The sequence below is a fragment of the Numenius arquata genome, chromosome 18 (assembly GCF_964106895.1).
Source record: "Numenius arquata chromosome 18, bNumArq3.hap1.1, whole genome shotgun sequence".
In the NCBI taxonomy this organism is placed as follows: Eukaryota; Metazoa; Chordata; class Aves; order Charadriiformes; family Scolopacidae; genus Numenius; species Numenius arquata.
The window spans coordinates 8,295,637-8,322,207 of NC_133593.1; the positions used below are offsets into that span (position 1 = coordinate 8,295,637).

The 26,571-nt window shown below is 40.4% G+C and overlaps 1 protein-coding gene across 1 annotated transcript in view; it reads left to right on the forward strand.

The window, feature by feature from the left end:
• Nucleotides 1–25,993, forward strand: part of SPECC1 (sperm antigen with calponin homology and coiled-coil domains 1) — a 70,277-nt gene extending 44,284 nt beyond the window's left edge. The window contains exons 7-14 of the mRNA XM_074160935.1: nt 1,415–1,560; nt 1,772–1,872; nt 3,124–3,205; nt 6,608–6,758; nt 7,746–7,848; nt 24,281–24,397; nt 24,826–24,885; nt 25,466–25,993. Coding sequence (XP_074017036.1) covers nt 1,415–1,560; nt 1,772–1,872; nt 3,124–3,205; nt 6,608–6,758; nt 7,746–7,848; nt 24,281–24,397; nt 24,826–24,885; nt 25,466–25,555 — 850 coding nt within the window. The 3' untranslated portion in view covers nt 25,556–25,993. The remainder of the gene's footprint in view (nt 1–1,414; nt 1,561–1,771; nt 1,873–3,123; nt 3,206–6,607; nt 6,759–7,745; nt 7,849–24,280; nt 24,398–24,825; nt 24,886–25,465) is intronic.
• The last annotated feature ends 578 nt before the right edge of the window (nt 25,994–26,571 follow it).

Sequence of the window (26,571 nt, forward strand, 5' to 3'; positions counted from 1 at the left end):
TCTGCCGGCTCCCCTGGCACACAAGGAGCTTGAATGAATTAGCAAAGAAATAGCCAATGTCTACTTAAAGACAGCACCTCCTTAAGCTCTGCCGAAAATAGAAACGTGAGTCACTCTTATTCTCTTATTCATTGACACCCTTTAGCCCCTTGCATTTTGTAGGTTGTGATGCCAAAAGGGAGAGAAAAAGACTGACTTCTATTTTTAGCTCAACAGAAGTTGTTCAGCCCCATAGGCACTTTCTAGATGGAGTCCTCCAGCCTTCCTATGAAATAATTTCTGATTTTGTGTTCATGTATCTTTTGGTGCCTACTGTACTTAAAAGTAGGGAAAAGTGGTGATACCTCAGAACCTGTAGATCAGCACGCCTTTCTTAAGCAGTTAGGACATCAGGAAAGTAATGTATAAATACTCTCTTTTTACATGACTAGACTTTGTTGTCTAATTGCAGCTTTCCTAAACTAAAGCTAGGTAATTACACTTGAAGTCTAACTGAGAGTTCCTGGGTCAGTATAGTGTCGGTGCTAAGCGTCAGCCGGATCTATAAAATGCATGACTAGAAGCAACAGTTATCCTGTGTGATTACACTTGCTGTTAAACACGGCTGTGGACTTTCCTGTACTAACTCCTTTAGGTCCAGCACCTAATCTTGACTTAAAAATTTCTTTTCAATGGAATAACTTAATGATCCTTCCTGTTAAAACATGAGCTTTTGAGTTTGTCTATCTTCATTCCAGAATTCTGATATTCTTGTGTCTGCTAGGATGAAGCATTTAAGCAGTTATATGGGGAAACAAAATTCTTATGGATTGTGATTGTTCAGCAGGTGGTCTTGTTGATAAACTGTAAGAGTTGGGTTTCCAAAGTTTTTCATTATGAAGTATATTTTCTGGTTTATTTTTTTATGCCTCTTATCTGAACCCTGTCCGATTACTTATTTTCAATTATGGCATTTTAACTGGTAACAATTACAAACAGCAGTAGTCGTGCCAATTAAATACATAGAGTGTAAAGTAACATCTTTCTCTTTGGTTACTTTCCTCATTATACACTGAGGACCGCAGTAGCCCCTTGGCACCTGTGCTGTATTGAAAGCCCATCTTCAGGTAATTATCGATGATTAACTCACAAGTCTCATCAAACTGCTTTTTTCCATGATAATTCTCTATCCTGAGTAAGGATGGGGAACGGGTATGACACAGCTACCGATGCAGAAAAGTTTGTTAGGCTCAATGATGTAATGTTTGCTAGGCACTCCAAGAAGAGAACGTGAACATTTTAACGAGTGGTCCGTGTTCTGGGCATTAAAATAAAGGATGTGCATCGTTGGATTTGCCTTACGGCATATCAAGACCTTTAATCTCTGCTTGCACTTCCTGTTGCCCCTGACTTTGATCTGGTTTCTGTTTTGCAGGCTGACAGTTGAAGAGGTAGAACCTCTAGAGGCAGATACAGCCAACCGCTGGCAAGGAGTCTGCATTAACAGAGCATCTCCCACACCGTCAGAATCTGCAGCCACTGTGAAGTCACTGATAAAATCATTTGACTTAGGATGCTCAGGTATTTGAACACTATTTTGTAGGAAAAAAATTTTCTAGCAGTGAGCGGGTAATTTTTGCCATTTTGTGCTGCTTCTTGCTTCTTAATGGATATTTTCTGTCAGTGCTTGGTACATAAATGCTATCTGTGGAATGTCACCAATGGTTCCCTATTCTGACAAGGAGATAGTTGGGTTTGAAACGCAAATTTTTTTCACATTTTTTCCTTGTAGGTAGCACTGGACAAAATATCACTGTTCACAAGGTCCCCAGGAGCCCTCTAAGTGGGATTCCAGTAAGGACAGCCCCAGCAGCTGCTGTTTCCCCCATGCAGGTACAAGGGGCTCTTTCCATGCTGTAGTTTTAAAATGGGTAGATGCAGTGTTTGCTACAGCGTGACGTAGCTTCAGCATGACAACATGCATATGTTGACAAGGGGAAGGGGAAACTCATCTGTTTATTTGCTGTGAAACATCAAATGCTGTAGTACTAACAAAAAGGATCAAAGGAACAAAAAGGATCTTTGACTTCAGCTTAGAGGTCGCAGTGGACGGATGTGAACTCTTTGGAATACAATTCTGAACTTCAATTACTGTTGACCAGAAAATAAGTTTCGATTATTTGGAACCATTGAACTAAACTAGGTAGCTGGCATGTGAGTTGAAAGACATGGGATAATAAGTTTCTAAAATGTACGCTCCCAGTTATCAATTAAGTTCATACAGTGCTGAATGAAGAGCTCTTATATTTTGGGGTTTTTTCCTACTGAAGCATAAGTGCTCTGGAATGTAGAGCTTCATACGTCACTGCACCAGTTAGTGAACTTTCTGTTAGTAATTTTCAAATCTGTGGTGCAATGTTATTGGAAATACTGCTTTTGTGAACGATGGAGAAGCAAACACACTGTGCTTCCCGATTTCCACATACACTGAAGGCGACATACCGTCAGGCTGATGAACTTTCTGGGCTAGAGAAGCCATTGTGTGGTTTTTGACTGGGCGGTCACTGGACTTAAAACAAGACATTCCACTCTGAATCTGGGTAAAAAACAATTGTGGGGCTGGAGTGTTTAGGTGAGTGTTCTGAAGAATCAGATGACTTTGAAAGACTACTGAACAAATGTGTGAGCACATTTCCTTCAAAGAGTCAGCAGAGGAAGTTTAAAGAATGGGATTAAACAGAGGTCTAGGAACCTTCTATTAATGCCTGACTGAGAGGGTATTAATGCTGAAAAGTGGTGCTGGAGCTGCAGATACAAGAATCGTTCTGACTTATGATTCAGGGTGTTGGGGTCAGAGGCAGGGTTAGGAACAGGCATTCCTACTTTAGGTTTGTGACAGTAGATTACGTTTGACAAGAGAAAAAATGATGCAAATAGAAATGGAACTTGCCAGCTAAAATATTGTCCCTTTGTCCTTTTATTCCTCACAACCATTTATCCGGCTGATACCTTGTTGAAAGGTTTCTGGATCCCTCCGCCTGCTTTGTGATCTTGAGATAGCAGAGACATCTCTTCTTCATGCTTGCTTATTGAAGCGTGATGGCTAGTATTTTTTTAATTATCTTTTGTACGTTTGTTTCACAGAGACATTCTGTTTATAATAATGCCAAGCCAGCCAGCAAAGGCGTTGCCAGACACGCAGATCTTTCAGACCTTCCTCTTGCAGGTAAGTTGCAGTAAACGTATAAACATTGCCTCTTTTTACTAGCAAAAGCTTGTCATTAACTGTTGGCCTATGCCTGAGCCATTTTTCCTCTTCTCATATGATCAAAGGAAACATGAAAAAGTGTCTTCAGAGTCTTTGTTTCAGAGAGCTTATTAATTTTGTCTTGTTTTCATTCTCGTCTTGATCGTAGCTTTAGAAAACTAAAAAATAGCTGATTTATTATGCTTTGCCAACACAAACTTGCCTTCTTTATTCCAAAGTATCGATGGCACCTCTCTAATCCATGCTGTGGAACTGGAGAGGATTGGATTTTGTTCCACATGTATGTGTCTGGAACAAGTCCAAAGCACTGTCTTCTGAGGGTTTATTTGTTTTTAAATTGAGCTTCATTTGAAATACATCAAACATTTCAGATACCGATGCGACTGTTTTAGGAGCAGTCATATTTGGGCTCGAAATAGTTTGTTTTGAAAGTTCTCAAGAGATGCATTTGTTTTTATTTCACACTTTGCTTTTGTTCTCTTGTCATTTAATATTCTTTTCTCCCAGTGTTTGTTTCCCATTTTCTGTAGGGCCCTTTATTTTGATTATCTAGTCCTGAATGTAGTTGTTGCATTGGAATCAAAGCTAGCAACAACAGATTATTGAATTTTTAAGGACAGATAAAATATTATATTCTTTCAGTGAAACCTCAGTGAAACTGCAGGGAGGGACAAAAAAAATCAGTCACAGCTTGTTCATTGGTAGACTGGATTTTCTGTGTTTGCTGGTACAGGAGAGAAATTAGAGCCTGTCTTCATTTTTAGACTCTTCAGATAATCTGCTAAGATTCCCCTTCCATCATTGAAAGATGAAAAGGCAGTGGATCTGAACAGCAAAACAGGTTATAGGGCAGGTGTCGGCATAAACAAATAACATCTTGTCTGTGCTACTGGCTTCTCCTGCAGGAGTAAATGCTAAGCAAGCAGAAGTTATCAGTGGAACCGACAGAGTTTACTTATTTGTAAATAAGTCCTTAATAATAAATATCCCACTTCAGGCCATGGATAATTGCTATTATTACCCATAGACAATTGTTCTGTGAAAATCTGTTGAAATCAACAGATATTTTATTAGCCATTGTATGGTAAAAATTTATGGTTGCTTATCTAACAAGTTCCTGTGTTTACAGCTTCTCTTTGTACCTGGGTTTAATTTAGTTCCAGTAATCCATAGCAAAGGCTTACTCACTATGAAGTTGTAATAGCTCTGGTTCCAATCTAAATAATCCTAGAAGGCAGTTGATCCAAGCCCTATGCAAACAACACTGAATTAAAAAACATCCCCAAGGAAATTCAGAGTGAAGTAGTCTCCATCATAATAATCTGCTGGCTGATTCCGTCTGACCAGTATCACAGCAGGGTTCTGTGATGTCCTTAATATGACCCAAATGTTACATGGTCGGAGAGGAGAATGGGTTACTTCGCAGAGAGAGCTGATCTTTGGTTATGATCTTTTTCATTTAGAATCAGAGGTTTACTGGTTCTGTCCTGGAGTTTCTAGCAGCCAGAAATGAGTCAAAGGAAGTATATTACTCATGCAAGGGAGACTCAAAATACAAAACTGGATACTGTTAACTTGCACCACTCCTGGCACTACTGTAAAATTTAAGCCAGTAACCACAAGGTTTCTTTTAAAAGTACAAATAGATAGTACTAACAATGTGATTTTTTTTCCTTAATCATGTTGCATATTTTTCATATGTTTACTATCCTGTTTCTCTTTCCAAATTACTCCCAATATACCCTCATCTTCTCCCTCTTTTCTTTCCAGCTAGATGCTTCCAATAGCCTTTATTCCTATCTGGGATCCTTCCTCCTTCTTCCTTTTTCTGTATCGTGCATGAACACATCCTGCATGATTGGCACAGCACTTCCTAATTGGACCGTGCCATTAGCCAGTCCAATTATGTTAATGACAATTTAATAGTGCTTTTATGTGGTTTTTTTTTTTTTTATATGCCTTTTGGGGTAGATCTGTTTCTCTAAGGAGGATATTCCTAAGTTTAAAACAGTCCCAAGAATCGTTCATTGGATGCCTTTTTGATTGATATGGCTATTTTAATTTGAGGCAGTTCCCCATAAATTCAAACTAATGAGGATCTAGAAGAATCATACACATTGGGAATATGTAGTGGAAAACCAACAAAAAGGCTTTTGAAAAGTATGCTGTGGGCTCTTTCTTGTTTGTTATGGATTCATGGTGCATACAGAGAAGGGAGAGGTGACTGGAAGGAAGGATGACCCTGACTGAGCAAGGTGTATACGATTGAATGCAACAAAGCTCTGCCAACAGCCAAGTTGCTGGAGAGGAGACAAGTCTCCTGGGACTGGATTCTGTCCTTTTCCATCTGGACTCCTTAACAGAAAGGAACTTAGTAGTCCTTTATTCTGTGGAAAGAAGGTGCAGAATTGCCTATAGCTCTCAGCAGCTACAGATGCTGATTCAGTCTTACAAAATTCAGGAGCCAACGCAAGGGCAGCGGCAGGCCTGTTGGAAGAATGTGTTTATCTGGTAACTGCTGATACACACATCCCGTTTACCGCTGAAAAGAAATTTAGGACTGGTTCAGTGATACTAGCCTTTGCTGAAGGTGAGATAAGAAGGAATTCACACCTCTAAATGATAAGGCATTAACTGAGAATTAACATAGGGAGGTAACTGAGATAATTTGGTTTTGGGGGATAATTTGATTTCCATGATCTCTTTGGCTTGTCTTTAGAAACCTATCAACATTGGATTCTATGGCTATTAATTTTGTTGATTTCATTTTATTTATATATATTTACACATATATAAATATATATAATAATATATATTATATAAAAAAATAAAAATATAGATGCATCTGCTATGAATTCATTAAGATTTCCCAAAGTCCTGTTAGATAGGATGACAAGCATCATGTGGTAATAAGTGCCTTTTACTGCTGCCTTGAGCTGGGTTGTATTCAGGAGATGAGAGGCTTTCGTGTTACAAGTCTGCTTATGGCAGAAAATAAATTATTGTACTAGGGCTGGTCGGTCATTTGGTGAAGATATCTGGCGATCAGCTTTTGAACCTTTAAGACTGTAGATTTTGGTATTTCCCCTCATTCACCTGAGGCCCCTACCCCCCAGCAGGAATATCAATCACAGGAAACCAGGCACTCTTTACTGTTGAAATCATCAAAGCCATTCCTTGTTATGATCACCTCTAATCTGCTCAAGGTTTCCTAGCCCCATGTGTGTTTAATGAACAAATGAGTACATTTGTTTAGAATCAAAACAACAGACTACATATTGTGTGCTGGGTGGCAGGACAGTGATTAATCAAATTCCTCCGACTGCAAACTGACAGCTTTTTTTTTTTTAATTCCCACAGACCTTCTGAAGGGGAGAAATGAAGAGCTGAAACCAGACCATTACCTCCGTAAAAGCCCCTCCCTGGAATCCCTGAGCAAACCCCCTATGGCCTTCAGCAGCAGAATGCTTACCTCTACGCCCAGCAGCCTGAAACCCCAAAGCAAGCTCAGGTACCAACTCAGTTTTGTGGGAAAAACAGCACATTGGAAAGATTGGCAGCATTACCAGGCACCAAGATGATCTTTATGGTCCCTTCCAACTCTAAAAATTCAGTGAAATTCAGTGAAATTTAGTCTGGGGGTCCCCTGTCTCCAGTGGATACTCTGCTGGCTTGTGTGTCTGGTTCAGAATTACCAGGCTGTGTCAGATCTAAATACCAAAATTCGGATCATAATAACCACAATTATCTGTAAGATGAGCAATCATGACAAAATGAGGATAGCAAGTTTTCAGGAGCCGCTCAATTGTATACAAGATTTCCATGATGTGCGAGTGGTCAACCCTCATTATCTTGCCTGTAGCTTTGCTTGTTATGGTGAGTTAAAAATTAAAAGCTTTGAGGACTAAGGAAAAGCTGGACACATAATTTTCTTCTGTCTTGAGAAAAACATACATATTTTCCATCGTTGTTTCCAACAGTAGATGCTGTAGGGTGAAGACAGTGCGGGTGTTTCAGTTGTTGGCCTGTAACTGTCCTCTAGGCTTTGCAATACAGCTTCCAGAATTTTCAGTTTGTTTAAGAATTCGTTATGCAGCAGCTCAACTGGATGTGAATTTGCTGTTACAGATTCTTTAGAGAGTTTCTTTCAATTGTACACCCTAACTCCTAGCTTTCAATGTGTAAAGCAAACAGGTTACTTGAAAATTTAATAAGAAAAGCTGATGAAAATAATAGCAGAAGTGCTGGGTTAACACATGCCATCAAATATCCATACACTGCTGTTCTTTCAGGTCTTTGTATGCAGTAATACCAACTGAATTTGTCTCATCTAAAGGCAAACACAGAATGCAAGCTCTGAAAGCTATTGCTGTTTGGTTTACTTTTAGGTTCTGTGCTGCCATTCTGCTTTGTCATACAGATATTATTTACACACTGGTAAAAATTAAGCGAGTTCAAGCGTATTTATCTTCTTCTCCCTTATACTTCCCTGGATTAGTGTGGAGAGAAAGGACCCACTGGCAGCGCTGGCTCGGGAGTATGGTGGTTCGAAGAGGAATGCTCTGTTGAAATGGTGCCAAAAGAAAACTGAAGGTTACCAGGTAAGGGAATTAGGTACATTTTTACTTTTCTTTGGAGAGAAATTCATCGCTTTCCTCTAGGTGTGCAGTAAGCAATGTCACTTCAAAGAAATATGTGTGGTTTTGCATGTTTACTTCTACTGGGTGTTTCCATCCTCTTCCTTCAGATTTCTTTAACGCTGCAGTCCCTGATATTACATTGTCATAAGTAATTTGTATACAAACCCCAAAATATTTACTGCATCAAAGGTCACTGATGGTGAGAAACAGTGTATTGAAGCAGCAGCTTCAATTTGGCATCAATTTCTGAATTTACATTCTAATATTTTTTCTATAGGTGTCCATGGGCAACATGCTATTGTGAGAGTTTTTTTCATAGGTCATTTCTGTAAAACCAAAGAAATATTTCTTTGTGTGGCCTTGACTAAATGCAGTTTGCAGCTTGAGACCCCGTTCTTTCCAATCTACTGCAGTTTAATGGGATTTTATAAAGCATTTTTTGACTTCTTGAGAATGTCTCATTTCTTTACAGAGCGATTTTCACTGTTAAACAGGCTTAATGATTTGTGCAGTTCTTGTATGGCCATGGCTGTTCTTATCAAGCTCTGGCTAGTGTTTCTCTGCAGTTGAGTTAGGCCTTTGGTTCTGCTTGTAACTGAGCTGTAGAAGGCAATTATAGACAACTGTTCATCCTGTGATATATGCTGGGTGTGCAGGATAATCTTGGTTTGATATGATATTGAGATTTTTCTTTCTTAAGAATAATATTGTTTGTTACTTAGAGCAGAAGACAAAAGCAGTTATCACCACATGATATGCACCCTGGAGCAAGGCTTTAATAAAAGCAGAGTCCATCTTTTAAAGTAAATAATAAAGTATTTTTTTTTCTTCACAGCCAGCTCTTTATGAAGCATTAGCTGTAGGGTGCGGGAGTTTGGAAGAAAACACAGTAGCTTTCCATTTAAGTAAACTGATCTATAAAAGCTTGAGTCGTTTCTTAGCACTGGCATATTCATCTGGCTTGCACCAAGTTCACAGAAGGACAGGTATCAGAGAAAGCTCTTGACTTTAAACAGACCTTAGAATACAGTCAGGGTTAGCTTTTAGCCTCCAGTTCTGTGACGTTGCCTAAAAGGCTACAGTACTGTCTCCTGAAATTGTACGCTTTATGCTGTCATGATTTATTTCATATCTCATCTACTTAAATTCTCCGGGTCTTGGATTCAAAGGTTTGGAGGAAGGTTCTCATCCAGTCCTCAGAAAATTATTTGTGAAATACAACTTTTCCAAGTCTAACTTCTGTTAAGCCAACAAACCCATCGCTTGAGTCAGACTTTCTCCCAACGCTGTTGTCCTTTTTTGTTTCAAAAGGCACATATGGGGAGTTTCCTCCACTTCTCTTAAAACAGTCTGAGTTCACTATTAGAAGTGTTCTCTCAGAGTCAGCCTGTAGTTTTCTTTCTCTGATTGCACCCAAGTTGGACTAATTGTATTGCTTTTTTGAAATTAGCATGTGACTTTGCGAATACAGAGGCCTGACCTGATTCCGTAGGTACCAGATTGGCACCAAGAGCATCCCCTCCATGATAGAACAGAAAAGGAGTTTTGTTTTTCTGTGCTGAACTCAAGTAGCGGAGCTAACTGCGTATCGGATAGCAGGCCACCCAGGAGGTATGCAAGGCAATCCACGTCTATTTGTTTTTCCTTTTAGTATTAGTCTCTGGAGGAAAGTATGTCCATGCTTCAGAGGACAGTGGAAGTCTTTGCCGCTGGACTGTTGTTATGTGACTGTCCAGAAAAAATCTTTGTCGTTTTGGTTCCTGCCTCTGATGAGGCTCTTGTTCTTTCATGGCTGTCCTCTGTTGTTACTCTTTCTAAAGCAGCAGAATGAGTTTTCAGCAGTTTTTGAGAAGAAGCAGGTAAAGCACTGACAAACACTGCGTAATCCAGGAGAGTCCAAGAAGGTCAAACTGTGATGGGGCAGGGGGCCTTGTTACCCAGAGTGTAAGATCTTGGGGCAGAAATTAAAGTCAGATGAACCAAAGGACAAACACGGTATTGATTTATGGTGAGAGTCTGGCCTTTGTATCTTCACTGCTTCATTTAGGGGCATTATCTCTTGGGCATTCTTCCTCAGATTCTCATTCCTGTTGCGCTCTTTGTGGTGCATTCACTAACTCTTCTTGAACTTGTTTTTCCCAGACCCTTGCACTCTTACGATAAGGCTGATATTAAGCTCCACAGGGAGTTTTTATCATTCTTGAGTACAAAGAGCGGGAGTGAAGAACGTCATCCTCCTTCCTGCCTTAACCACTGCAATGGTGGGAATGAGGTAACAAACTCCACCAAGCAGAACCCTGATGACTTCTTTTCCATAGACAATACCCCTGTCTATGAGTTATCATCTGTGCAAATCCCAGTATAATCTGTCATGTTCTTTCTAACATGGAGCCCAGAACCACAGATAACTTTGGATGCAAACTGTTTCCAGCTCCGTGATACAGTGGAATGAGAGAATGAAAGGCTAGTTGCTTGGCTGCCTAGCTTCTTTTTTCAGTGGTAGAATGTACTGCCTTTGAAGTCTAGTAACAATTCCTGATCTGAGCTGGTGAGGAAGAGGGAGATTCCTTTCTGTTTAAATTGTGAAGATACCAGTTTTCATTAAACGATACAAGCAAAATGGATTAGAATAACTGATACTCTCAGTAGCTGCTACTACCCATGTCCCAGATTCCCTGAGGAAAGCTGGATTAGTGACCTAGGAGAGTATCTGGGGATAAGACCTAGGGACCAGCACACAAGGCTACACTTTTAAATGCTTTAATCCACATAAGGCTTATACTATAGATAGAAATTTACATCCTGCTTCTGGGATATACCCTTGCATTGACTACAGTGGGAACATTCCCTGGCTTTGAACTTCAGTGTGTTCCCCAGGAGGCAACCTCATAAAACAAGAGAGGGGACACTGGAGGGAATTGAGAAGTGCAACACAAATCAGTAGTGGCCTGGAGGGTTTTGTTTGTTTTTTAAAAAAAGAAATGGCATGAGTTTACAGTAACTGGGGGGGAAACATAAAAGCGTTTATGTTTCTCCAATCTGCGATGTCATTTCTAAGATCCCTATTTAAACAGCGATTTGATATCAAAAAGATATGATTGCTCAGGAGAAAGAGTAATTATTTAGAACATGAAAACATAATCACTAGAATGAAAATAAAGAAGAAGATCAGTTTAATGACTAGGAGAAAAGAACATGAAAGAGGGATTGCATAAACTGTGGCATGATTTATCATATGATTTCAATTGTCATATTTCAATGCCTGGATGAATGTTATCTGGTGTTTTGCCATTGATTTTGAATAACTATGCAGGGGAGGTGCTAAAAAAAATCTCAGCAGTAAAAAGAATTGTAGTGAAGTAAGGCTTTGGGCTCAGTGGCTTTGTGCAAATCTTCCTTGAGGAAATTCTCCAGCTTAAAAAAACCCAACCTTAATCTAATGTATGGTTCCCTATAAGAATTGTGCACTGGCACATGATCTTTCTTGCCAGACATACATAGACTTTTTCTTCTGCCTCTCTGAATTTGTTGACATCATGGTGTATAATGTAGGGTGATGGGATGACCAGACTTGAGAACTGATTTTGTAGCTCTGGAATTCAATTACCACAAGTCCTTTAAACCACAAAGCCTGCTGAGAGTAAGTTATTTATGTTAAAATAGCTTTTTCTCTGTTGTCTTGTGGGGTTTTTTTCATCTATTTAAAAAGATTATACATCATAGCAACTGTGTGAAGCAGAAATTGGGTGGCTCTTTTCTAATAGGCTCTGTTCCCATGAGTCGTAACTCCTGGAAGCTGCTGAGAGTCATTTTTGTTGCATTATCACCTTCCATAATCATATCATTAGCGGCTGTGGTGTTATTTAAGTGCCCTGGTTCTGTTTGCTCTCTGTGGAGACCATTTGTCAAGGGGCCAAACCTCTCTAGATTAAGTCTATTACTATCCATAGATGTATTGTGAAAACACGGAACATCAAGAGGCACTTAACCCATGATCATTAGAACTGAGGATTATTGTTTCTGCCACATATACCCTCTCCAGAGAGTGGAGGGAATTGCTACCCTGTTAATGAATATGGTTCACTTAAAAGAACTGTTTTCATGTTTTTTTCCAACCACTACACATCCACTCTATGGCACAGAGGAAAAGAGGATCTGAGACCGACTCTTTTCTCCCATACATAATCATGGTTATTCTTTTTATCAAAGTTATATGTGGTTTAACAGGACCCATTTGGGATCCACTTGTTGAAGAACCACCATCTTCTATAGTAAAGCTATCTGTGCGGTTGTCTTAAGTAGAGGAAAGCTAAATAGGAGGGAGGAATGTTCTAGAAGTGACAAAGGGAAATGGCAGGTATACCTCTGAAAAGTTTTGTATTTCATATACTCCCAACCAGTGCATTCAAACCATTGCATTATATAGTCTCACTGACTAGGACAGTGTTAGTACACCAGCTTATGGATAAAGGCGATGGGTATCTTCAGGAGAAGAGGCAGTGCTCCCTATCAGCACTGACACCACTATCAGATGGCTGGTAAAATGGTATTGGTCTTATTGGCATTTCAGGACCAGCCTCAGATCCGATTTCATACCATCTGGAGGAATCCCAACAGCATGAAGAAAGTACTAACCAGAGCAATCTTTATATAGCTTTCATGTTGTGCAAGTAGTTCCTGGAGAAATTCCTTTTAATTATTCTGCATAAAATACTCTAGCAACTGTGAGCAAAGCTAGAAGAAAATTATTTATTAGTTTCCATGCCTTATTCGGAGTTATTTGACTTTGGAGTAGGTCCCAGGAACAATGTGCAGTGTTAGAAAGTATGCTTAGCAGTAAAGAGTATGTAGGAATTATTTTTAGGGCAATACTCTGACGTTGTATTGTTTAGTCTAAATTAGCAAAATACAAGTATCTGTATGCCCAACCATTCTGAATATTTGCCTCAAAAGTTGTGAATTGTTTTTAGAAGCTTCCTTTGCTTAAAATACAAATAGGTTTAGGACTCTGATGAAATATCCTGATGGAGACTGCAGCCTGCACAGCTTCCAGAAATACAGATTTAAGAAGAATCTAAATACTTCGCCCTTTGTCTTTGCTGTATATATTAATAAAAGTGCCTTTCCCATATAGTGCCTCAGCTATTCAAAGAGAAAAAAAACCCTACCCTGAAGTATTCCCACTGTTATGGCTATTCTAGCCTTGAGAGACAGAATTGGAAACAAATTACTTCCGAACGCAACCTAAAAGTCATTAGATGTAATTCTGAATGCTTTTACTACTAGAAGCATAAGACTTCGTGTATCAGACTGTAAAAGTCGGTGTGTCTGCATAGCACCACGTTCTTGCCGTAGCAAAGATGCAAAAGCTTAGGGAGAAAAATGAAGGCTGTTGCAGTATTTGCTGTTTGTCAAGTAATTATGGCAAGAGACTGGTTGACTGGTGGTTTGGCAGTGGATGTAGCGTAAAGCTTTTCACCCTTTTGTATTCAGTTTAAACTCAGCCCAATACTAGCTTTTTGTTTATGAATTTGTGGCTTTCTTTTTCTCACAGGAATTTGCGTGCCTTTTCTTTTTGTACTAGACAGTATTTCCTCCATATCCTCTTGGTTCTCAAGCTCTATTCCATGATATTATTCCTCTGCTTTCTCTCATATTTTTTTTCACTTGTTTTCTGGCTGGATGAGATCCAGCGCAGATTAAGTGTGGCCCAAAGACGTACAAATGCAGATAGGCTGATGAGGACATAACGTATTCCCTGTGGTCAAGTTGGTCACAGGGCCAATGCGTTCTCACTGGGGAGGTGGACTCTCTCTGCTCTGGGACAGCCAGCCAGGGTGGATGCTTTTCGGCTGCTCGTGCATCAAGCAGGCGTGTTCCTGGGGCTGCAGGTTGTGGGGACCTGCTTTATACGAGATCCAAAAGCTCCTTCATGACCTATTGTACATTAACATGTCTGTGTTTGACGGTTTCTTCCTTATTCTGGAAACAAAGGGTTATATTTAGAGGCAAGAAATCTGTTATTTCTTTGTACGTCATCAGTGTGGGTGGTTGACATTATCTTTCTACTTAAGCAATTACTGTCTCGATCTTTAAGTGTCAGCTGAGCATTTCGCTTTACTTACGCTTCAGTTATGGACCACATAGGAGGTCCACTTGGAGGGTGAGCAGAGACTATACTGCAAATGCCACCGCGGTCCTCAGGGCTGGTGCTTAGGCTGGCAGTTCTGGGAAAGAATCAGAGCTGAATGGGGTAAAAACGAGGATCAACCCTCTGAACATGGGCGGAATATAATTCCTGGGACTTGGCTCATAAAGCAAATTGGTCAAGCACTTCCTTTGACACTGATATAATGGAGCTTAGTTTTAAAGCCTTGAGAATCCCCGCACAGCTGTGCACTGTCCTGACCAAATACAGAAAAGAACCTGGCAGTTTCTCAATCACGAGATGTGCACCTGGGTATGGGAGTGATTCTTTTACCCTTTTCTATGTTACTTCTTGTGTTTGTGTCAACAAGTAGCATAAAACTGTTTCAATATGTTTCCAAACTGTATCAATCTCTCTCTCCTATGTCAACATTAACCGGGTTTCTATCTAAATATTTAAATGTGAGAACTAGGCAAGCGGTGGTGCTCTGTAATTCAGCGGTAACGCAGAGGAGTGGATTTGCACGTTTTCTGGCCACCTTTCCAAGTGAGGCCTTTCAAGCAACAAGGATAGAAGGTAAATCCCGTCTGCTGTTACGCAGCTGATGTGCAGTCTGGAAAGGCTGGATTCCCACAGTACTGTGATCTTGTGTGCTGAAGATCCGTAGCAAAACTAACTCCCAGTTTGTGTGATGTAGGTGAGCAAAAACACTGAACAAAACCCCTCTGGATTTAAATGGCAGCCATCCATTCATTCAGGGCAGAGCCTCTCTTCTGGGGAGGGACTGGGAAGATTTCCCTACTGCCACACCAACGTGTGTGCCTGAGATTAGAGGCTGATGGCCAGAGCCTGCTGAGCAAGCAGGAAAAAGCTCTCTGTCTTAATATTTACCAATACCGTTGATGCAATAAGGTTCTTCTCTGGCAAGCAATGACACTTACCCTGAAGTACCACATGCTGGCTTATCCCTGCTGCTACGAGAGGGTGTACATGCTTACTAAGAGCTCTGCATCAACAGTACTTATAGCATTTTGACATTTAGAAGTAGGATATATGTGCAATGGGTTTTTCCCAGGAAGTTATTAGTATATTCTGCGCGTATCTGAGAAATGGGTGACATTTCTGGCTCTCTTTATCTTTCTCGGATTTTTGCCGAAGAGGAGGATGTTGACTTCAGAGCGACTTTTCCTGGCTGTGCCAAAGTTGAAGGGATTCTTGGTAATAGCTATTGAGAGAGGTGGGATTATCCTGTGTTTAAATTAAAACTGACAACAAGTGGGTCAGGAATTTTGCTCCCAAGTCTGCTTTGGACCATCTTGGTGACCTTGGCAGTCTTGCATAATACCATTGCTTTAATTTCCCTAGCTGGTAAAATATAGATCATCATATCACTGGATGATGATGAATTTCAGTAATATTTGGGAAGAGGCTCTGATAAAAAGGGCAATCTTGAGAGTTTGTAATTAATGAAAATACAGGCTTAAAATTTCAAGATAATACCTTCCTTCCCCTTCCCCCCCCCCGAATTAAATGTTTTCTTTTTCTAAATAAAAACACTTAGAGCTGAATGTGTACATGCAGTTTCTCTGTATGTCCCAGCTGCTCCCAGGGTTGGGTCCAGAAAATAAATGCAGTAGCCAAATTGTGGCAGGTCGGGAATAATCAGCTTGATTACCAATGTGCGAGCCCCCTTCACAGTGATGCCAATGCATAAACGTGCTTTTCCAGCACAGCCAAATAACTTGAGCCAAGCTCTACCTTTTTTCACATAAGGGGCTTTATCCTGTAAACAAATACAAGTCTCTTGATTGGAGGGATAAAATAAACGCCCATGCAGCTCTCTCATGCGTAACTTTCTATCCTGCTGGGTAATTTTAAAAATAGCATTTACATTCTATCCATCCCAAAGTCCAAGACGCTTTCCTTGTGTTGCCTGGATGCAATGACAATCAGTGAAAACACTGAATTGATTAGCCACCAGCTGGAACAGTTCCAAACTGTGAATTTAACTGGAAGAGAGCTGAGCCCTACTGCCTGTTCCATGAACATCCTTTGCTGTTGAGACCTCTCCCCATCTTGTCTCCATCCTTTACTGTGAGCCGTCTGCAGCCTACACCACCGCCCAGGAATTCTGGGACATGCCTAATCTCGGAACTCTCAATACAGATAATTAGAAATAGCTGTGGGAGCAGCCAGTGTGGTCATTAGCAATTCTGCACCAGGGCTCCAGGCAGGAAGTAGCTGAGCTGCTGTCTTGGACACAGAGGGGAGCTGGATCCTCTCCCTCTCTCCCTCCCTCCTTCCCCAGAGTATCTGTGTGGTCCTTGGATGCTGCTGCATCTTTGCTCTTGCAGCCTTGGGAATGAAGGGACACAGCCTGGGCTGTTTCTCTCTGTGGCGTTAATGGATGGAAGTGTTAGTTGTGTTGCAAGCAGGGAGCTGGCTGTCAGCAGGTGGGTGTAACAAATATCATTTATACTAAAGAGCAGAAAAGAGATGCACAGCAAAAATAAGAACTGATCAATATCTAATGGGATTATTACAATGAGGAGAACTTTTTAGTTCCTGGGTTTCCTGTGTAATCCACCTCTGCCTCTCCAGATACAGCTAGCACTTATTTCGCCCACTCACTGAATGTGACAGTGATGTAAATTACAGAAGTACCAGTCACAATTGATATATGTCTTTGGTCACCATTATCTCATCTCTGAAGTGGCCCAGAGACGTCCATAAAATTGCTTCTGGTTATTCTAGCTCTCATTTGGTCCTGTATGTTTGGGTAATAAAAAGTCAGCTCCCTGTGAACTCAGCATTACGCATCCCCTCTCTCTCTCGTTCAAGTGGAAGCTGGTGTGCAAAGTGATAAATTAAGACCCAAATTGAGGAATATGTACAAACCCCTGTTACTTTACTAGCCTGTAGTGAGACCTTTGAAGTAGGTGACTTCTAGTAATGAGAATGTTGTCGTGGGGTAATTTGTGTTCAAAACAACTCATATTATTTGCTAGGAAAGGTTCACATACGTTCACTGTATGTTATGTGCACTGTGCCAGCAACTACCCTCAACCCTTGTTTAACAAAATCTGTTCTCATTTTAAAAAGTCAGTCTTTGTATATTAAAATGCAAATAAAACCTAAAAAATGTGAACAAGTGACCTTTGTAGAGGTCATTGATCTCCTCAGTATCTCGTGAAGAAAGAGCTGAGGTTAAAGAGTGCACAGATCATTTTAGAATGACTTTACTATTTAACCTGAATGATGTCTCCGAGACATCTCCTGTCAGATGTGCTTGTTTTGAGCACAGAGCTTGAGAGCATCATGTTACCTGTTCTTGCCAGTCTGACTCAACTAGGAAAGATAAAGAAGAAAATTGGACATGCCTGACTTTTTGGTATCTTCTCAGGTCTCTGGCTTTTCAGAGACTAAAATAATTGGGAGCTGAAAAATCTTTGTGTAGGATCCATGACAGTAAGTTTATATTAAATCTCCTCTTTTTAAATGTCCCTGCTCCCTGTGACTACTGTAGTCAACTGATATTTGATGCTTTTGCAAAAAAAAAAAAACAACATAGTCATAAGCTCTCTTTCTAATGTCTTGTCTATGCTAAGAAGGCTCATTAATTCACACTTATTGAAGCAAATGGTAAGTGGTAAACTCAAGGCAACACCTGTGGCAGCAGTGGGGCAAGGAGCAAACAGAACCTAGGAATGTGATGGGAAAGGAGGTTCCTTTGTAAAAAGGAATATAGTAAATGGGATAACCTTTAAAGAGCTGGCACCAGTTCCTTATCATTTCACTGTGCTGTAATTACATAATTTAACAGCATTTTCACTTGGCATTTTATGTTACTGGAGCAATGTTGTTTCATACACGTATAATCAGCAACAAGATGCATGACTTACTGACATGGCTGATAGAAGCATTCAGAATATGGATGATGGGGATAGAAACAGAAAGTTTCAAAGAAAGGTTAAGACAATTCTTATGGAGACTGCAGCTGCCTGAACCATTTGAACTAGGGATATTAATACAGCCTGGAGGATAGAAGGTCATTTGGCTTCCTTCCCAATCTTGGCTAGCCACTTAATCTCTATACAATAAACAGTATTGCTGTTCCACGAGTTATTCTGGATTTTTTTTTTTTTTTCAGTCAATAGGCATTACTTTATTGTGTATTCCATTTAAGAGAAAAAGATTTTGAAGAGAATTCAGAAAGGTTCCTGGTAGTAGCTTGACTAAATGTCATATGCAAATCACTTTAGACTTGCAGCAACCCATTGAAAATAGCTGTGCAATTGTCCAAGTCATCTGGGTGCACCCTGTAATTACAGAAGAATCCAGGCAGTCTTTAATTTTAGGCATTCATGCCTTTCATCCATGTTAACTGGACCTGACCACACTTCTAATTCACCCCTATTTCCAGTAGATTGCCCAGATGTTTCATATCTTTGCTGGAGCATTTTAGAAGAACTGGAGTGGTTTGTTTGCTCAGAAGGATAGGTCATGCTAAAAGGAGCCCCTCTTCACTTGTATTGCTTCTTAGGAAGTATTTAGAACTTGCCTATCCAGAGCTCGAAGTTTATATGTGTCCTTTGATAGAACCTTTTTGGCTGAAGTCCGCTAACATGTCCCCAACCAATTAGGGTGTAATGAATCCAAATTAGATTTGCGGTTTCATGTAGCTATTGTTAAAGATGGGTGGGGTGTGGGTAATCTTTGGAAGTTGCCTCTCAAGGTACCTTCATCAGATTTTGCATTAGAAAGGTCGGAGTTCAGATTTGCGGAGATGTGTCTCATGGAAAGGAGGTTCCTGTTCAGATTATCTGTGTTTAAATATAACCACGTAAAAACACTGAGCTGTAAGATTTTTTGGTCTGTGGAGGGGATGTGAGTCTCCGGTTAGTGATAAGCAGGAAGGATTGCAGAAAGCTGAGCCAGTTAAGGGGGAGCTGCTATTAAAAACAAGGCAATTCCCTTTGGTTTATTCAGTGTATTTACTTTGACTGGTTCTATCTTCAGTATTTAAGTTTATATTCTGTATGGGCTGAGCCTTAATAATTAGCCACTCTGGCATGTTCCTGGTGTTCTGTACCAATGACTTCTGAGAGGCAGGAGGGCTTGTTGTACGCCGAGGGAGGAGGGTGAGAAGAATGATACTAAGGTCATATTTATTGCAGGCTTTCTTCCACAGAGTGCCAGGCTAGCTTCAAGCTGATTCATTTCTATAATTTATAATTCTGGATCTTACAGAGAAAATTATGACTAAGCTGTAAGCTCAGTAATATCTGCATAGCGGGAATATCTTTTAACATACTCAGGCTGTAATGAAGAGCGTGTGATGTCATTGTTGCTTTTTACTGAAGACTTGGAGTCAAAGATCTAGTGAAATCTAATGGGGTGGTTGTTTTTTCCTCAGATAAACAAGAAATTGTTTTTAGTGAGAACAGATCACACAGATTTCCCTGGGTGTCTTTACTGTGGCTCTCATAGTGTTCTGTTATCTGCAAGCAAAGGTCCTGTTCCTGGGGTGGGGGGCTAAGGTTAATGACTTGCAGGTGCTTAGTGTCTCTTAGACTTGGCCTGACACTAATATCATAGATAATACATTTGCTCTCTAAATAACATTGCCTGGATGCAATTTTTTTTTTTTACTTTGCTTAATGTTAGGTACCTTAAAATTCATAGAAATGTACCATACTGGGTACTATGGTACTTTCAGATAATCATGCTCCCTGGTGTGCTTCCAGATCCCAGTCTCTTAATATTCCCAGTGCATGTATAGTAGTTCGCTCACGAGCTTTTATTTGAAGTGAATGAACTATTTTCACTGACAAGAAGCCTGGGAACTACCCTGGAAATAGTTTTGTGTGGACATCTCGATGCTCTACCCAGTACTCTACCACTGTCCCAGCAAACCTTGTCCCCTCACATCTTTCCGTGCTCCACTTTGCCACTCCACACAGGGTATGTAAAGATGATTACGTTGTCATGCTATAAAAACGCCCCTCTTCTGGCCTGACTTTCATGTACTTTCACGATTTTCAACTACCCCACCCCACCTCCCCAATTATTTTCTTACCAGCACCACGGAAGACCCAGGTCAAGTGCTGAATAACATGGATGTGACATGTCTGCTCCAAAGGAAGCTGGTAACCCTGGGTACTGCAGACCTAAGCTACTCGCCACCCCTTGACCCGTGGGCTGGGGGTTAGTCTCTGGTGCAGATGTCTTCAGCAGTATGGATCCACTTATGGCGTGCCAAAGATAGACATTGGGGTACTAGTGACCATGAGACATGCTGTGACAATAAGATGGCAAATTTTTCACCCTTCCTAATGAGCACGACAGCTCACTTTGATCTGCAGTCTCCCTATTCCATCTTCGTATTTCTCCCTACGTTCATCCTGCATGCACTCTGATGGCGCATCTTCCTCCTAAAGGGTACCATCCTGTATAGATTAACTTCTAGGTCTCATGAGAAGCCACAGGCTGTTTTTCAGAGCTTGGGGTGAGGGTTCTGCAAACCGGGAGAGAGATAAATCACCAAGCTCTCTAGCCTGCAGCTTGTAAGTGTACAGTAACAACCGGTGTGTACACAAATAGCTCCCACATACTCATGGGCTGTGTGTTGAGGAACAGAGAGGTGTGGCAGAAAGACCGAGACAGGTTGCACTGCCAAAATAATCAAGAGAAGTGAATAGTTTCCAAGGTGTTCATTCCCTAAATTGTTTTCCTTTTTTTTTTTTTTTTTTTCTCCTGGCTTCGGCAGAGCCAGAAATCTTCCGAGAAATCCATGTGCCTCTATTTTGACTTAATTCCTCTTGGTGTGGTGTGATGGGGAGGTATTACAAGTAAAGCTGCAGCATAGCAAAACACAGAAGATCACTTTTCATTTACCGTGTCCTTATATCCCAAATTGAAAAGTAGTTAACACAGAATCCAAGATTAAATGCCAGAGACAGGTTCATAGCATGTATGAAATGGAAATGCATTTGTTTAGAGGAAAAAAAAACACAATTCACTGGTGCTTATTGGACATGAAAATGGCAACTAAGTGGTTTTGAGTAGGTCTAAGTGTTTGTTCTTGTACTATAAACTGAGCAGTTGAGCTGAACCTTTGAACGCTCATTTTGGATTTGCATTTAGGACAAAAATTCAGAGTTGAGTTTGTTTTCTCTGTTTATCATGACATACCACTTTGCAGTTGATTTTATATGTGGTTTAAATATTGTCAGCAGAACCCCATCCTTGAACTTTTGCTGGTTTGTAAGACTTGGATCCAAGAATTACCAAAGATGATTGGGTGGGCAATGCCAGATTGGAGATTTGAGGATTTTTGGACCTAGTTCTGATTTTATTGTAGCTATTAGCACTTCTTATAAATCTAGATATAGTTAGATGGGAGGAGGAGAAGAGTTTTAGGTATAGTTAAAACTACAAAGACAGGTAAAATTATCAAATTGATGCTGCGCTGGTGAAATAAAGCTGTTCCTTCCTACAGTGTATCTTCGTGTCTCTCATAGCATCACGAAAATGAGGATGGGATATAATGTTCTTGCACAAACACGACTTGCCTTTTTGTCTAGTCCGTTGCTTAACGAAGGCTTTGTTTGTTCCTGTTTCCATGGCCTTTGGCGGGGGGAAGGACGACCTCCATTTTCCATTTCTATCATACAATATACAATGAGAATATTGGCATATGATGGTAGGCTATTTACTGATAAAATATATTGGCCTCAGCAAGAACACCTCTGTAATTTGGCAGTTAGTCCTTTCCCACTGGAAAGGACTCCAGATTGATAAATAGTAACTTGTTTATCTGAAACATCAAACCAGCAGAGTAATCCAGCTTCAGCCTATTCCGTAACACAAAGCTGGACCTCCACGGTGCAACTTGATCCATAAGGCAAAGCCAAACAGCTTTCAGAGCAAAGTACTTTTTTTCTTGTGATGGTATTCAGCCACTAGGTTGATTTTCTTCTATCTCCATTGACAGACGTTAATAGATCAAAACGCAATGTGGTGGCTGGTGCGGTGCGGTAATGTCTGCTGCTGATGGCCTGCTTTCTGAGCCCATTAGATGCGTAGATTTATTACAGCCAGAGTATTTTAACCTGGAATATTCTGTAGTGCTTCAATTTGAGTCATGTTTGGTTATGGATATTTATTACTAATCTGAAATCCTGTCTGACTGGACAAAATCCAGGTTGGACAACTAATCAGTGAGGCATCGTAAGTGAAGAGTGTACGCTAAAATACTTCCTGTCTGGGTTTTAGTGCGTCTGCATTAGCTTTTGTATGAGAGATGCAGTAAAAGCTTTGTCTTTGGTGGAATCTTGAAAGAAACCGGAAAATATCTAAATAAAGAAAATGAAGTGGCAGAGAGTCTGAGCTGAAGTTCAGCACACAGGAAGATGTGACTGGTGAGAATGGTTTGAGAGCAGCTCCATACCTTATGTAGTGTAGAGATGCTGCAGTACCATCGTGTCCCGGAGCCTTCCATGCTCCAGCAGCTGTTACTTTTCTAAGCAATATCACTTAGTTCACTGTTTTGTTTTTAGCTGGTATTTGGAACTACAGCAGCTTCCACAGCAGCAAAACTTAGCCAGGAGAATTCCTTGGTGTGCTGGTGTGGCCAGTCAGGGCAAACAAGAACATTTGAAAGGTCACCTTGTTCACAGGGTCAGAACTGGCCCACAAGCATAAGTTTAGAGCTGTGTCTCGCAAGAGAATCCCTGTGAAGAACGCCGAGTGCTGTCTGTACCCCAGTAGTCTTTGTATTTTAAAGGAGTTCTTTATATATGGGCTGGTTTTAAAATACCAGTTTGTATTTCTTTAATCGCTCCAATCCACCTGTTGAACATAGCACATTCTGGACTTCAGTTGTCATGAGTGGGGAAACTGGGCTCCTTCTGCACCTGAGCGCACCCTGGTAATAAGTTATGTGACTAGCAATGAAGAATTTCACCATATAGCAACAACAGAAAGGAATATGGGTTTTGCCCATTTAAACTCTCAACCATATTAGACTATTTCCTTCAATGTGTTTCCTTTTCACTGCCCTCCCGTTGGAGTTGGCAGTGGTGGGAGTTGCTACAGACAAGTCAGAGATTTTTCTAGCTCGGTTGAGGGGTTTCAATTGGGTGTTTATTAATATATCCATGCCCCCTGAAACGTTACTTCCTTGAGCAAACGCAGCCTTGTTGTCATGTTAGGAAATGTGTGAAGCCAAGGTTTAAAGGTTTCTGTTTGTTTCTGTTCTATAAGGATCTTGTATTGTATGTGTTATCAGTGACGCAGCCACATTTATTTGTCGGTGACTCTGGTAGTAGGAGAGCAAGCACCAGGAAACCTCTGGTTCTCTCCTCAACTGCTTATTTTGTGAATTAGGGTAGATGGTTAAGTTCTGTATCTCAGACTTCCCATCCTTCATCTGCATTTTAAGTGCTCTGTGATGCTGCATTGATAAAGAATTTGAGAATGCAGACATGCGTTCGTGCAAATGACTGCAAACTGGGCACATCTGCCCAGCTCTTGGAAAGCTGCCCATTCAGCTGGTATTGTTGCCAAGTTTGAGCTTCCCTCTCACATACAAGTAAACACGTTCTTTATTTAGGGCTCAAGGACTATGTTAGTATTTCAACAATTTGATGTCACTTTGGATAAGGGGCTGAATCAAATCATAATTGTTAATTACATGTTCTCATTAAGGCATGTATCTGCTGTGTAATATCAGCAAGATAACAGTGGTCAAATACACTGATTATGCTGTCTCATCATTCTACAAATCCATCCCTCTGTTACACATCCTGAGACAAGGAAGCATGAAATCAATTACAAAACACCATTTTAAAATATTGATGAATTGTATTGTAGGTGCTGGAGAAATCGTATTTCTGCCATTCTGTAATTGAATGGGACCAGATAAAGTCCTTCCTCTTGCCAGCACAGGAAAATTGCTGCAGCAATTTGTATTTCTCACCTTCTAGAAAGCATTGGAGTGAGCTTTTCTGTTTGGGGCCTGGTGTGAAAAACATTTAACTCTTTAATGATCCCTTATCCAGGACTTTGAAACTTGCCATCTTATTTGCTATCTTTCTACTTGAGATGAAAAAGAAGGGGAAAATGGAAATTGTAAACCTATGTTCCTCTGAGGTTTTGTTTCATGACTGCATAAAATCTATTGTTTGGAGATTTTTTTGTTGTGTAGCAATATTGAGGGATGGTTCGTGCTTTCTCTTACAGAACATTGATATTACCAACTTCAGCAGCAGCTGGAGTGATGGGCTTGCCTTCTGCGCTCTCCTGCACACGTATTTGCCTGCACATATTCCTTACCAGGAGCTCAACAGCCAGGATAAAGTAAGTACGTGGATGAAGTAAGAACCTGGATTTACCTCAGACAGCTAGTATCTACTACAATTAGAATTACGCTATATGCAGGATTGCCTTATATTAGTTAACACCTCTTCAGAAACCTTTCACTCATAATAAAGACAGAACCTCAGTGGGGTTTTTTTGCCCGGTTGTAATCAGTTTCACAAAAATTTGTCAAAAACAGCGGGCTGTAGCTTGGGCAAAAGCAGATGAGCTATTCAAAGACAAAGAACTTGTTTATGAGCTTACCTTACTAATAACAAAAATGTGTCTATGTGAAAGTATTGAGTCTGGTTTTTGATTTTCAAGTATACCTGCTCATTTAAACTTACCTATTAACCAGATGCAAGGTGTAGGATTCAGGGATCATATTTTGATGATAATCCTTTTGAACTTTTGTCTTATTATTGCAGAAGAGAAATCTGCTATTAGCATTTCAAGCTGCTGAAAGTGTAGGCATCAAACCCAGCCTGGTGAGTAACCTTCTTTTAGCAAAGGAAGATTTGCTACATACAACGTTCCAAAGCCTTTGTTGCCATCTGGCCAGTCAGTCCGCTCGTACTGAAAATGTTCACATAGTGCTAGGGAAGGCTGCACAACCATCTCTGAAAGTTCACGGTGTTAGGACGACTTTGTTAAAATGTTTAAAAAAACCTTTTCTAAAAATCAACAATATGGTGACGAGGAAGAGATAAATTTAATATGAAGGAAAAATATTATGGAGTTCATGAGCTAAATACAGAACCAAAGACATGCAAAGAAGCATCAATTTAAATGAAGTTATATAGAGAATTGATCTGTGATTGCAGATGGCAGAAATCTTTTCAGAATGCAGACTGCATATGGCCCTTTAGCTGGTTTGTTAACGAGTTTCAGAATTGCACTAGACGAGTAGATCATTCCCATGGACTTTTATACTGTATGTGGCTTTAAGGAGCTCTGGAATGGAAGCAGAAGTAGTGTTCAGTAGCCACAGCTACTACTCAGGGGACCCAGTGATGTTCCCGGTGGTGGTGCTTGACTAAGGTTTGACAATGTGTCTCTCCTGTACAGGAACTCAGTGAGATGATGTACACGGACCGGCCAGACTGGCAAAGCGTGATGCAGTACGTTGCCCAGATTTACAAGTACTTTGAGACCTGAAATGCAGAGCAAGAGGTGGACAGAAGTGGGGAAGAGAACAAAGAATGCTACAGATGCACTTGATCACTTTAAAAATCCACTTGCTCCTCTTCCACAACCAACCTAAGCTCTTAGTTTGAAAGAAAGCTCTTCCATGATTTTGATTACATCTGGGACTGCAACCAAATAAATATCCGTCATCTGTCTGTACAAACCAAATTCATCTGTAATTTTATTCCCAGGTGGAAATTGCAAAGCATTTTCAAACACACATGAGATATTTCTGAAGAGGATCCCTTGTGCTAAACAATGTTTGCCTCAAACTAGACTCCGCCAACAGGAGACCTGCTACAAAATGAAGTTCTAAATCAATGTGGACTATGCTGGCACTTAAGGGGGGCTGGGAGATTAATATTAATACAAAAGCTCACAAAAATGCTCTTCTTGCCAAAACATGCTTAACTCATCCCAAAACACGTGTTGTTTTCTTGCCTCCATATATTTTATAAAACATCATGACAGATGCACGTGATTGTGCAGAACCTTAACCTGAGTTATTCTCACCCTCTGACCCAATAAGTGTTCTAGTTTGCTTGTTGTAGCTTAACCAGCAGGATAATAAACAGGATCATTTGTAACTCAGAAACCATGCTCTGTTCCATTACCAGTTAGTGAAAGAACTCTAAAAGATCCTGTTAAGTGCTGGGTCTTCATTTCAGATCAAACAGAACTTAATCTCTTTGAGGAAAAATAGCTTTATTACTACAACTTCATTACTTGATTACTACGGGAAGCCAGAGCCTGGTTTCCCAGCTGACTGTGCAGGCACAGTTATCATAGGGATATTGCAAATGCAATTTATTCGCTTCAGTTTGCAAGGTACCAGTAATCAGGTGATGACTCTCTAAGCAATACAGTGACATCTCAGTAGTTCATATTTTTGTGGACTGAGTGGAGTAACTTCTTTTGTGTTGATCCTGTATAATCAGCACAGATATCTAGTTGCTGTGTAGAGGCTTGAATCTTGAGACAGCCTT